The sequence below is a fragment of the Pollachius pollachius genome (genome assembly GCF_949987615.1).
Source record: "Pollachius pollachius genome assembly, chromosome: 10".
NCBI lineage: Eukaryota > Metazoa > Chordata > Actinopteri > Gadiformes > Gadidae > Pollachius > Pollachius pollachius.
Window position 1 is genome coordinate 193,284 of NC_136943.1, and position 13,693 is coordinate 206,976.

Consider the following 13,693-nt stretch of genomic DNA (forward strand, 5'->3'; position numbering starts at 1 on the left):
CCCAGTGTCCTAATGACATCGTGGTCTCTCCTCTCCCAGTGTCCTAATGACATCGTGGTCTCTCCTCTCCCAGTGTCCTGATGACATCGTGGTCTCTCCTCTCCCAGTGTCCTGATGACATCGTGGTCTCTCCTCTCCCAGTGTCCTGATGACCTTGTGGTCTCTCCTCTCCCAGTGTCCTGATGACATCGTGGTCTCTCCTCTCCCAGTGTCCTAATGACATCGTGGTCTCTCCTCTCCCAGTGTCCTAATGACATCGTGGTCTCTCCTCTCCCAGTGTCCTAATGACATCGTGGTCTCTCCTCTCCCAGTGTCCTAATGACATCGTGGTCTCTCCTCTCCCAGTGTCCTAATGACATTGTGGTCTCTCCTCTCCCAGTGTCCTAATGACATCGTGGTCTCTCCTCTCCCAGTGTCCTAATGACATTGTGGTCTCTCCTCTCCCAGTGTCCTAATGACATCATTGGTTTCTCCTCTCCCAGTGCTGGAGGTGGGGGCCGCGGTCCCCATCATCATGGGCGCCAACATCGGAACCTCGGTCACCAACACCATCGTAGCCATGATGCAGGCGGCAGAGAGGAGCCAGTTCCAAAGGTATGGAGGGAGGGAGGGAGGAAGGGAGGGAGGGAGGGAGGGAGGGGGGGGGGAGGGGAGTGGGGGAGGTTTGAGAAAGGAGAAGGGAATGCTGGGACACAGAAAGATCAAGAGTGATGTGAAAGAGAGTGAGAGAGTGAAAGAGTCTGGAAACGAGGGGGAGAGGAGGAGGAAGAGGAAGAGGAGGAGGAAGAGGAAGAGGAGGAGGAGGAGGATGGAGGAGGAGGAGGGGGAGGAAGAGGAGGAGGATGGAGGAGGAGGAAGAGGGGGGCCTAGCAGCTGCCACTTTGCATTAGTTCTGATTTTACAGCACAATCGCCGCCGCGCCGACTCACCATGCTGACAATAACGGCGTCAAATCGTATCCATTCTGTGCCGCGAGCTCATTGATGTGAGACACATCCATCAGACGGCAGACTGCCTAGCCGGGCTCTGATGTAATTGACCCTGATAACAGACACGCGATGATGCAAGGACTACAACAATGCTATGGCAAGCCCCACAAAGGTGCTGAAGTTCAAGCGCTGGCATACAGCGAGCGAGCCTCCACTGGCCCTCGGTATCTTCATGGGCCAGACAACCCAGAATCGTTTTCTTCTTAAATCATTTTTAGAAAAAAAAAATAATAATAATAGTTTTTTTCCATAAAAGTCTTATTAGTAATTCATTTATGAAAAAAATACTAAAAAAACTAAATCTAAAAATCTAAAAGTAATCTATGCCATTTTGTCGCTGTAACTGAAATATGAGGGTATATCCGGGCACTAAACCATTCAGCTGCTGGCCGCTGAGCCGCTGCACCCAATCTGAAGGCACAGCCCACCTTGCCTCAGCTTGGCACAGGGGCCCCAGCAGCACCTTAGGGGCCCCGGCAGAGCCTCAGGGGCCCTAGCAGCGGCGCAGAGCCTCAGGGGCCCTAGCAGCGGCGCAGGGGCCCCAGCAGCACCTCAGGGGCCCCGGCAGAGCCTCAGGGGCCCCAGCAGCACCTCAGGGGCCCCGGCAGAGCCTCAGTGTCCCCAGCAGAGCCTCAGGGGCCCCAGCAGAGCCTCAGGGGCCCCTGCAGCGGCTCAGGGGCCCCTGCAGCGGCTCAGGGGCCCGCTCGCTCAGGGCCGCGGGTAGGAGGACGTGAGCATTGTGGGATCGTTCTGCTCCACACTCTGGGGTGTTCTGTGAGGTACGCTGATGAGTCCGTTCTCCTTTGAGGTCCCGACAAAGGGACCCCGACAGCGCCTCAGGGGCCCCGACAGAAGGAGTGTGTGGAGCTCTGCCCGCACGGCGCTGGATGTTAACGCTAGAGTCCAAGAGAGGGTTGTGCTTCCCGGACCCTTGTAGTACAACGCCACAGTGTGTGGCACATTTCATACATAATAACGTCGCTCATTATACCCAACAGGTTTATAAAAACACCACCACAAGGTTGGCGTGGGTGATAACCACGTTGACCCCGCCCCCCCCCGGCTCCGCCCTAGAACTCCGAAACACCTTTCCCTTGATCTGATTTTAACCAGTTCGAACTGGTTTTGGGGTTTCCACTCTGTACCCTTCAGCACGGCCCTGTCCCCTCAGGGCGTTCGCCGGCGCCACGGTCCACGACTGCTTCAACTGGCTGTCCGTGCTGGTGCTGCTCCCCCTGGAGGTCCTGACGGGCGCCACGGCCCGGCTCGCCCACCTGGTGGTCTCCAGCTTCCACCTCCAGAGCGGGGAGGACGCCCCCGAGCTGCTGACGGCCCTCACCCACCCAGTCACGGGGCTCATCATCCAGGTACCAGACTGGTCCTCACCCAGTCACGGGGCTCATCATCCAGGTACCAGACTGGTCCTCACCCAGTCACCGGGCTCATCATCCAGGTACCAGACTGGTCCTCACCCAGTCACTGGGCTCATCATCCAGGTACCAGACTGGTCCTCACCCAGTCACCGGGCTCATCATCCAGGTACCAGAGCCCCTCTTAGGGGGACTGCTGCCTTCTGGTTAAAGCAGGGGTACCGCTGGTTAAAGCAGGGGTACGGCTGCTGGTTAAAGCAGGCGTAGGCAGTTTATTTGTCCTACATTTTCTCTGACAATTATGGAAATTCTCTTAACATCCCGACACTCGGAGAAAAGGGCATGACGTATTGTATTTGTGGCGGTAGCAGACCTGTAGAGAGACGGTAAAGAGGCCATAATGAACCCGCTCTACCTCCCAGGCTCTCTGCACTCTGCTCATTACGCAGCACTGCATATAATAAACACATAGATTCCTATTTTCATGGGATTATACACTAATTGAAACATACTTATGAACATGACATTCAATTCCTGCCAGGAGCGTTCCTTTAGACGCCACCATTTTCTACACACTGAAGCTTTAATGATATTACATTTAGTGGGATTTAAATAGTATAATTAAGTAGTACACTATTATAATGAAGCCTTTTAAAAGAAATAGGCCTTTTAAAACATTAATAGGAGCATGCCGTAGGGTTGGTAAAAATAATGGTGATGGTTTTCCTGTGCAGAATTCCCTATTGCCTCAGAATGGCAGAGCGTATGCGTCAGCTGGGATCAGAACCAGGCGTCTCTTCGCTCTGAGTACCGTGGTGTTGGGGGGCTGTAGCCTACATATGGCGGCCTAATGAGACTCAACCTATCCCATCTTTGTCCCCCAGCTTGACAAGTCTGTCATCACAGGCCTGGCCATGCGGGAGGAAAGCCTGAGGAACCACAGCCTGGTGAGAAGGCTGTGCCCCGTGCCTGATGTCACGGTAAGACGCCCGTCCAACCATGTTCCCGTGGTCACGGTCAGACTCAGGGTAGCTCGGTCCTGAGGGGAACGGAGCTGGAGGAGTGAATTGTTGGATGATTCACAAACACACATTCTGTTAGCATTCATGGGTTATTCAGGAAATGGCTTGTTTCTTTTACTCCTTCATTCTTCCTTTCTGTCGTTCATTCGTACTTTCTGTCTTTCTTACTTTAATTCGTTCATTCGTTTGTTGGTTTGTCTGTTTGTTGGTCCGTCTGATCGTCTGTTCCTCCTTTGATTCTCCCACTCGTTCCCAGTCCGTTGGGGTCGCTGGCTCATTGGTCAACTGTAGCTCTGACCTGCCTTGCCTTGGGGGGGTCCTCACGAATCTGACCCAGGAAGTCACTCTACAGAGATGTAAGCTCCAGTTTCAATACATTCGGTTAAAAAATATGAAAAATAAATGTTTGCTTTGTTGTATTTCTTTCTTTTCATTTTGAAGATAATTTCATTCAACTACCTCCCGTTGATGGTAGAGAGATGTGCAAGGAATAAATTCCTGTCATGTTCGAACTATGCAAAATAAAACATTATAATCACCCTTCTCTCATGCGTGTTTGTGTGTGTGTGTGTGTATGTGTGTGTGTGTGCGTGAGCGCGCACGTGTGCAGGTGTGCGCGTGCGTTTGTGTGTGTGTGTGGACCACATCTGTGCTGATGTTGCATAACCGAGGACCTGGCCTGTTCCCAGGCAGGCACCTGTTTGCGTCCACCCAGCTGTCGGACCTGGGGGTGGGACTGATCCTGCTGGCGGGCTCCCTGGCCGTTCTGTGCGGCTGCCTGGTGCTGCTGGTTAAGCTGCTCAACTCCCTGCTGGAAGGCCAAGTGGCCAAGGTCATCCAGAAGGTCATCAACACCGGTGGGCTCATATAGTGTTGGATGTCCCAAAACAAACCCTTTGAGTGATTGTGTTCTGCAGGGGGGGGGGGGGGGCGGCGTTTGAGGTTTGCCTGGGGTACTTGGAACATTTCCCAAACTGTCTCTTAATTATTTGCATTTAATAACATCCCTGTCCTCAATCTGACCCTGGAGGGTTTTCCCTCTGTGCCCGTCCGTCCGTAGATCTGCCCTACCCGTTCGGCTGGCTGGGGGGATACGTGGCCATGGTGGTCGGGGCCGGGATGACCTTCCTGGTTCAGAGCAGCTCAGTCTTCACCTCCGCCTTGACCCCTCTGATCGGTGAGTTGATATCTGCCTCTGAGCCTGCCGCCCTCGAGTTATGACTATATACAATTCAATACATTTATATTTCATGTTAATAACCTAACATCTCAGTGGAACGTTTGACAGTGAAAAAGATGTGTGTTAACGCAGGATTAAGAAAGGGACCAGCCAGCGTTGGTTGTTGTCATGCAGCTTAAACGGACGAGACGGACATGATGAAACCCGTCTGCAATACGTTTTCTTCTGACGCACTACGTCTACGTTTATGTTCTGGACCCGGGGAGAAACACTGACAGACAAAGGTCTAAGAAGACGCTATTGTTCTCGCTGGTTTCCCTCTCATTGTCCATTATGCTATTGAAATGTCCCTAAGATGTATCAACTATATTGTTTCACTCCTTATGACAAATTTACTTATTGTAAGTCGCTTTGGAAAAAAGTGTCTGCTTAATGCCCAAAAAGTAAATAAAAAATGTAACAACACCGAATACAGACAAACACATCTAAAGCATTCACGCTGTCCATCACAAACTGTGGACCCATGTGTCAAACCGATGGCTAATTCATTCATTAGTTATGGTCACTGGGGTCAAAGAAGGTACATTTCCCTCTCAAAGCATTTTAAACAACCCACAGAAGCATTTCAACGACATAAGGCCTGGGACATGTATCAACGTTGAGGAGATCTAACACGGGAAGGTAGGCCGGCCTTCCTTTGGTTTCTGTCATCTCTCAGCAGGCTCCCAGTATATTCAGCTCTGAGCCTCCTCGCCACCGACCATCCCACTAGGTTGGATCCAACCTTACTCCTCCATCTTACACCTCCACGCCGGCTCCTCCTACACCTCCTCTCTGTGAAGAGCTCCCCCTTGCCTGATCGCACTCCATAACGGTTGCTAAAGGACCGGCGATTAGAAACCCAAAAAGCCGTCGAGTCTACATCTACTAATATTGATGAAGTTGTTGAAATCTCATGCTAGTGATGTCCTTCACGTCTCAGTCCTTAGCTTTACTCCTGTCCTCCACGCTTGGAGAGTTATTAGAGCGCTGCTGTCTCATAGCCTCTGGTTATCCCACTATACGCCGAGTGGGCTTTCCAAGCCTTCGCCGGCTTGTCTATTCTTATCCGTGCGTGGCCAGGAGGGGGAGCTAGCGGTGACCTCTGGCTCGATGAAGGTAGGCTTGGATCTACCAAGCTAGTGTTCTGGCGGGAGACACATATAAACACAAGAGACAACGTACTTCAATCAAACGCTGAGGGCAAATGTCAGCTGTAGTCAGCTTTGATGGGGAGACAAGAATCTTTCACGTTTGCTGCTAAAGAAGCTTTTGTTGATTTTTCTTTTCTACTGGCGATGGTGTGTCTGTGTGCGTGTGTGTGTGTGTACGTATGCGTGTGTAATCTTTTGTCCTCAAACCAGATAAAGTCATTGTTTTCATTTTGGAGTTCATAACATTTGATAAAATGTACATTGTGCAGAAGTGGAGTCATTTTGGTTTTCTGATGTTGAAAACAAAAGACTGGAATATTAGCATTTTTATGCTAATATTTGTTATGTTCTAGCCTCCAGATTGTGTACATTATTACGTTTGTAAATGCTTTACTGAAAAGAAATCAGGCAATAAATTAGACAAATTTCGCAAGGGAGTGCTGGCCATGTTTATTCAGAAGGATTCCTATTCACCTCTGAATATAACTTTTTCCAGTTTGAAATGTCATTCAACCACATAAATATCTCTGACTCCCCCCATCTCCCTGAGCCAAATGCACTTATTTCAGTGGTCTTCTGTGTGTGTGCGTGTGTGTACGTGCGTGTGTGTATGCTTGTGTGTGTTTGTGCATGTGTTGGGACAGGGTAGTTAAGGGGCTCTTTATTGGATCCTAGGGGCATATGAGAGAGTTGATCCACTGCCTTGTCATCCATGCCAGTCATGAGTGAAGACCAGGCTTCCCCACCGTTGGCTGTTCTGCTCTCTTTCCGTCTGCTTTGGGTCCTGGCATTGAGCCAACATGGCCTGTGTCATCTACGTCCAGGCCAATAGGGCCTGTTCATCAGAATGGGATTTCTTGTTGCCGGTAATCCTCCATATTAGTATTGTAAAATCCTATATCAATTTAAATATATCAAGGTAATAGATATACCTAGGCTAATGAATACCTTGTTTTGAATACGTTTCAGACCAAAACACTTGCTCCTGACCTAAGCGCTACCTGCTGCTTCCACAGGAAGGTGTCCACGGAGATGAGGCGATGCTCCCGCTCTATGCAACAATAACCGTTTCCTTCCTAAGGAACCTTCTGTAGGGGCCAATCAATCCTACAGGATAAAGTATAATCCTCCTGCCGCCCCCCCCCCCCGCTGACCGCACTGGTCATAATGAGGTGGCTAGACTCCCAGAGTTGTCAGCACGTCAAAGTCTTAACAAGCAGCTGCGGCGCTCGCTACCATTATAAATCTGTCCCGTTCCGAGTGGCGTGCCACGATACCTGGGACAAAACGGGGGTGAAACGCTCCTGCTCATTCAAGCACAAGCTAGCGTAACAGCTTAACTTATCCTTCTACACATGTATCCCTGTTTGAACTTAATAACGCGTCTTAGCAGACAACAGGCTCTTAGCCAGGCTGGAGGGGGGGCGTTGTGGCGTTGTGGCGTTGTGTAACCTCCACCGTACGGCGCCGGCCTAATGAAGCTCTAGCAGTCATCAGGGCTGACTCATCTACATGGGCCGGGGTTGGTCACATAAGGCCGTATGTGAGGTTGTCTTGTTTTATGGCAGCGAGTGTCTACCGTGGCTGTATGGCAGGATGCTCTGGAGAGCGTCTCTCTGTGCGTCTCTGCCAGGCTCGGTGCTGTGTGTGTGTCGGTCTGTGAATACGGTACACGAGTAAGGAGCTTCTACAAAGGTTTTTTCTGTTTCATTTCTGTAATCATTAACGAGAGCGTGGGAAATGTACATGGAATAGAACACACTCAACCACAAAGGCAAATATTTTGGCCACAATCCAAGCCTTTTCTTTTATGTTCCAATGTAAGGAATGTGGTGGCGTATGATATGTGGGCAAACTTTCTCACTCCGGGAGATTTGCCATATTATTGTCCTATTCAGGTATGCTCGGTTTCTGTGTTATCTACTGCGCAGTCGTGCATTTCTCTACCTGTCTGTGTTAATAAGCTCCTCAGTGGAGTGAGGGATTGTTTTACTTGTGTGGGTTAGAATCGCTCATAATTACAAGTTTAGTTGCCCATGAAGGGGTGTTGCAAAGAAAACAGCCAGCCAAGTATCATGGGCAATTTGGCATAAAATTCCTGGGTTGACAGATATATTTTTAGTTTGTTGCTTTCACAGCTTCAGAATGCTACCAGTTGACGACACAATACATTTTAAAAAGGCTTTTGAAGAACTATTGGACACCATCCTTAGAGGGAAGTTCATCGATCTACCTCATCCTTGTCTGCGTGTTAATCAATCCCAGGCACGTTTAAGCTAAATGCATTTCAGATTTGATTATCCTGACTGTTGCGAAGACCACGATCCCAAGGGATGGATGAGGTTCAAGCAAATGTTTTGAGGCTATGTTTGGAAACGTCTAGACCATTTCAATCTGTGCATCACAGATGGAAGCGGGGGAATGTGGTCAATGCTGCGACAAGCCAAAGCCTCATCTCACCAGGCACATGCTCGAGACATCATGGAATCAGTTAAACCGACCAGCAGAAAGACATGAGATTAGGGTGTAGTGGGAGGAAATGGGAATATTAGATAAACCCATTTGTAGGTCTGTTTTTTCCCATTATACAAATGTGGCTGTATAATCTTTCATCAAATATACATTGTGATATGCATTTTGTGGTCACCATATGCATTTTTGGCAGTGAATGATTAACCACAAACCCTCACCAGAAACACATTTATTCTTTATGCTTGCCTTTTGTGGGATGTGTGTCTTGAAAGCACCGCGGCTGAATTTTTAGCTCTTATTAATAGTTAATAAGCAGTAGTAGATCTGTCTACAACGTATTCTCTATGATTTGTAATGAACCCTTGGAAGCAGGCTCTTGATACCTTATTGATAAGGTAAAAAAAATTATAATTGAAATGGCTCGTAATGTCTAACCGAATACTTTCCAAAGAACACCAGGGCACACTGAACAACTCCGAAACTGTGTTCCAGATCTCTCCCTGATCCCTTCCCTGCGTTGGGTGTGTGCCCCCAGGTGTGGGGGTGATCAGTCTGGAGCGGGCCTACCCCCTGACCCTGGGCTCCAACATTGGCACCACCACCACCGCCATGCTGGCTGCCCTGGCCTGCCCCGGGGACAAGCTGGTTGCTGCCCTTCAGGTAAACCTCCACATCATACCCTACCACCACACCCTTCATACTGTATCTACCATGCTCAAGGGCACTGGAGTACGGGAGGAATTTGTTAAGCAGCCAGGAGGGAATTCATGCTCTCTTTGTATGAATGTGTTTTGTTAAGCAAGAATTCCACCGGAGAATCTATCGTCCTTGAGGCGTATGAGGCCTGTATCATTAAGTAATGTAGGGGTTGCCTGGGTATTGACTTATCGCTTTCGCATACTGAAATATGCCAGTAAAATGATCAACTCATTGGGTTTATGTGGGAGTCATGTGATACCATATCTTTTATGTACCTATATGTACATATCTTTTCTAAACTTTAATGAACTGAATCTCACTTCGGCTGTTTAGAACGGGATTTTGAATTCATAAACATGTTATATCGATATCGTGTGTAAAAGTCTTCACATTTTCGTACAGCACTGCGGGCAATGAAAAACATAAAAAAAAACATGTTTGAGAAGGGCCTTATAGTAGGACGCTTTTGGCAGGAGAAAGCGAGGCGGGGAAATGGACCGAGGTGGAGCAGGAGGCGATTAGAACCGCCGCTGGCTCATGTCTCCCCGGTGCTCTGGATGTGCCGATCACTTGCGGCCGCGGCACAGACCGACCGAACAGGAAGGCGAGCTGCGTTCAAAAGCCTGGGAACATTCAGGACGAGGTCGGAAGGAATACTTGGTTTTTCTATCTGCTCGACCCAGCGGAGGTTGAAATCCAGCCTAGTCTTTATACATTTGTGGATCTCGTTGAGTTATGTCTAATCGTAGTGCAGCTGATCGGTAAAAATAAATGGTCTGCAAAATGTGGATGTCGACGTAGCTTTCACCTGGACATGGTGATATGCATAGCGAAGGAAGTGAGGTGGAACCCACAGAAGCTAACTCACACTGCATGTACCACAATCCACAAATACATTCAAAACGACTACCACACGGATAATTCACGATCCACAAATACCCATTTTTAGGATGTCTTGTAGAATCTGCTCGCTTAAGGCTTTTGATGTGAAGAATTCTTCTCTTGTCCTTAACATGATATTGACACAATGACAACATGTTGTCAGATTTGTATTTAATCTCAGGGTACAAAACCTAGAACATCCCAGAGGTTTGCCCTTAAAAGTGTTTCACACTTATTTTCGAAAGTGGACCTTGAAAACGACCACTTCAACACGTCAAATCACATACTGCACATCATCCCAATAGTATCCTGTCATTATGTGTCTCTTGGGGATTGATATCCACCTATATTTTTAATCTCTGCAGGTTTACTTTAAATCGTCTTTCTTGAAACTGCGTTAATTTGGCCGAGAAGGAAATCACCATGCCAATATAATTTTTGGTTTACAAAGATTTCTACAGATGTCCCTGGAAACGTCATCAATAGTCTTGTTATGAACTGAGTTTGGGAATATTTTTTTTAAACCCTCTTGTCGAATAGAGGTCTCTAATGACATTGAAATGTTCAAAAAGGCTTAGTGCCGCACTTACTGGTGAAGCCATCTAAGAGCCCTTTTGAGTGGAGCTGCTAATACAGAACACTGAGAAAGACTGTGAACTGGATAGAAGCAGTCGATGGAAGCATTAAAGTTAAAATAATGAATGGGAAGCCACTTGAATGGGTAGATTAACTGGCATTGTAAAAATAAACTGTAGTTCTCCGCGATTGAGTTCAGTTCCCGATCAACAGACGGGCATCCCTGCCCGTCCCGCTGGATGACCACGTCCACAAATAACACAACACAATTGTTTTTTCATTACCTTAAACATCATAAAAGCTTTGAACCATTCAAGTTTACCGCCGCTACGGTTGAAACCCTGCCACAGCGAGAGGGGCTGGTTTAGGAATAGTCAGTTGCTTTGTAGTTTCCCCTAATAGGAAAACTGCAACCTTTACTATAAATTTCCATGTCAGTCAAACATTGGCAAGTTATGGGAAAGTAATGGCTGGGTCATGGCCCGCATGCACCAAAGCTGCCGTCCAAAGGTTAATCAAGTGATGAAATGTCTCTAAATGGTTTATGCAGTAACTATGTGGAAACGGTAACACATCAATTACAAACCAGTGATGCAAAAGATTACCGAGTCAGAACGCTCTCCCATGCATTCATATTTGGCCTTAAAGGGGTGATCTCATGCGTGTTTTAAGCCATTACAAGCCGTTTGAATATCTGCCCTTCCTTGTGCCTGAGTGACATCACAAGTGGGCATGTTCACCTAGATGCGTGCTGGATAGATCAGTCTACCAGCCTACCCAGTGGACTGTAGCAAACGTTGCTCATCTATCCATCCTACATATAGGCCACGACCACTAGTGATGTCACTCAAACACAGGAAAAGGCAGATTTTCAAACATCATGTAACGGCTAAACCCTCTCCCACCTGGTGGCGGGACATCAGCCCTTTAAAGCAGCGCCTCCCTTTGTCCTGCCGCTCCAGATCGCCCTGTGCCACCTGTTCTTCAACGTCTTCGGCATCCTGCTGTGGTACCCCATCCCGGCCACCAGGCTGCCCATCCGCATGGCCCGCGTTCTGGGCGAGCGCACCGCCAAGTACCGCTGGTTCGCCGTGCTCTACCTGCTGCTGTCCTTCCTGCTGCTGCCCGCTGTGGTGCTGGGGCTGTCGCTGGCCGGCTGGCACGTCCTGGTGGGCGTGGCCGCCCCCCTGCTGGGCGTGGCCGTCTTCGTCACCGCCGTCAACGTGCTGCAGGCGCGCAGCCCTGACCACCTGCCCGCCGCGCTCCACAGCTGGGACTTCCTGCCGCCGTGGATGCGCTCCCTCAAGCCGCTGGACCGCTGCGTCGTCAAGGCGACGGCGTGCTGCTCGGCGGGCGTGGAGCGGCGGGGAGCGGAAGGCGGGGGAGGGGCGGGAGCTGTGGACGCCGCGGTCTCCACGACGATAACGACGCTGCCTGCCAAGCCTAACATGGCGGGCCAGACGGAGACGAGGGCGGAGTCGGCGTACGACAACCCTTCGCTGGCCTACCTGGATGAGACGGCGGGGGTCCCCGTGTTCAGGCTGAGGGGATTGGAGCGCTGCCACAGCACGCCGCTGTAGGGGGCCAGCCTGCAGCACGCCCCCCCGACTCACATTAAACATCTCTGAACGCACAATCTGTAACCATCCTGCAGCAACCTAGCCTGACGTTCCCAGACCCATTCCCACATGGGTTTAAGTCTGGAGCGTCGCCGTTTATTTTTGATTTCCAAGGGGCGTTGATTAAAGTGCCTCTAGACCGACAACCAATCGGAGCAAAGAAACAAACATTGTGTATAAATGAGTCAATGTTCAAATTCAGCAGGTTCTTATTGGAACTAGTTTTATGGTCGTTTTCTGACAGCCTTTCAACAAGCTCCTTCAGTGCTGTAGAGAGGCTGCATTTGTTTTGTGATGTCTGATCAAAAGAGAGAATGACTTTCAAACCAAGAAGTAACATGACAGAAACAAGATCAAATGTACAAACAAAGCTCTGGTTCTTCAATTATTTAAATATTTTAATATTCATTGTTTTAACACTCCCCACTATTCACAACGATGTACACACATCTGGATTGCATGAAATACAATAAATAATTTAAATCATTTAATTTTAATTCATCATCAGTTAAAACTATACACTTATCGGTTTTCAAAATTGTAAGTGTGTTTTAAAGTTTAGTTTTTCTTGAAATGTACATTTTGGTCTACTGTCTGCAGTTGAATAAACACTTCAATATTTAATAAAGCTAATCGATTTTACGGCAACCTTACAGCACAGGCAATTAAACAAGATTGTTTTTTATTGGCCTGCCTTTGATATCTGGGCAGTTGTAAAAGTGCTGTTAGCGCTACACAGAAGCACCACTGGGAGCGAGTCTCCCTGGCCTTGAGACACACACACACACACACACACACACACACACACACACACACACACACACACACACACACACACACACACACACACAAGCACACACACACACACACACACACACACACAAACACACAACCATACCCACAAAAACACCCTCTCTCTTAGGACACACAGATGCATTCATGCATGCATGCACGCACAGACATGCATACACACCTCAACCGCAGCAACAACCTGGTCTACCTATCTATCTTCAGGTGTCTGAGGAATCGGAGGCAGCAGACTAAATAGTTAGTACAGGAAGTTGTGGCGGATGGATCAATGCGTCTAGCCAGGTAGCTCCAGCACATGGCCCAGGGCCTGATTTAAGCCCAGCGTTGGGGTCCGGCTGAATCGTTTGCAATCAGAAGGGGTCCATCAGGAGTGCCCGAGTGAAAATAGAAGTGATGCAGCCCGGTGTACCATGTGACCTTTTACCTTTTCTTTCTCTTTTCCACCCACCAATGATGTATTCCTGGTGGTCTCCAGTGGGCAGCCCTGGCCTCATTAGATCAATACACTGATGAGCCATCAGAGGCATTTCCTTAGCATTGATCTTATACATTTATAATTGCATACATTATACCCAACCATCACCAAGAGGAGTCTGGATGTATCCGCATGGTTCCTTACTAACTCCTGCCACTGATCAGGAATGTGTGATTCAAAAGGTCCTCTGAATCCATCGCTGGCACGATTCGTTTTTTTTATTTGTTGGCTCAAGACTGCAAATAAATAGCTTCCCTACAAAGCCCGGTTGGTCTATGTGTAAAAGCACGTGCGATCGCAGATTCATAAAAATATTCATAACTTCATAAAAAAATCCTTTGCACATTTCCTCAATTGAAATACACATATTTACTAGACTAACTCAAAGTCACACTGACTTTGAATA

At 48.4% G+C, this 13,693-nt stretch overlaps 1 protein-coding gene across 1 annotated transcript in view; it reads left to right on the plus strand.

Annotated features, from left to right (window-relative positions):
• LOC307081555 (sodium-dependent phosphate transport protein 2A-like) overlaps positions 1-12,041 on the plus strand; it is a gene marked incomplete at its 5' end in the record, with an annotated part of 17,992 nt that extends 5,951 nt beyond the window's left edge. The window contains 8 exons of the mRNA XM_079744808.1: positions 483-594; positions 2,161-2,356; positions 3,244-3,339; positions 3,638-3,737; positions 4,071-4,238; positions 4,442-4,558; positions 8,762-8,886; positions 11,346-12,041. Coding sequence (XP_079600934.1) covers positions 483-594; positions 2,161-2,356; positions 3,244-3,339; positions 3,638-3,737; positions 4,071-4,238; positions 4,442-4,558; positions 8,762-8,886; positions 11,346-11,963 — 1,532 coding nt within the window. The remainder of the gene's footprint in view (positions 1-482; positions 595-2,160; positions 2,357-3,243; positions 3,340-3,637; positions 3,738-4,070; positions 4,239-4,441; positions 4,559-8,761; positions 8,887-11,345) is intronic.
• Between the last annotated feature and the right edge of the window lie 1,652 nt (positions 12,042-13,693).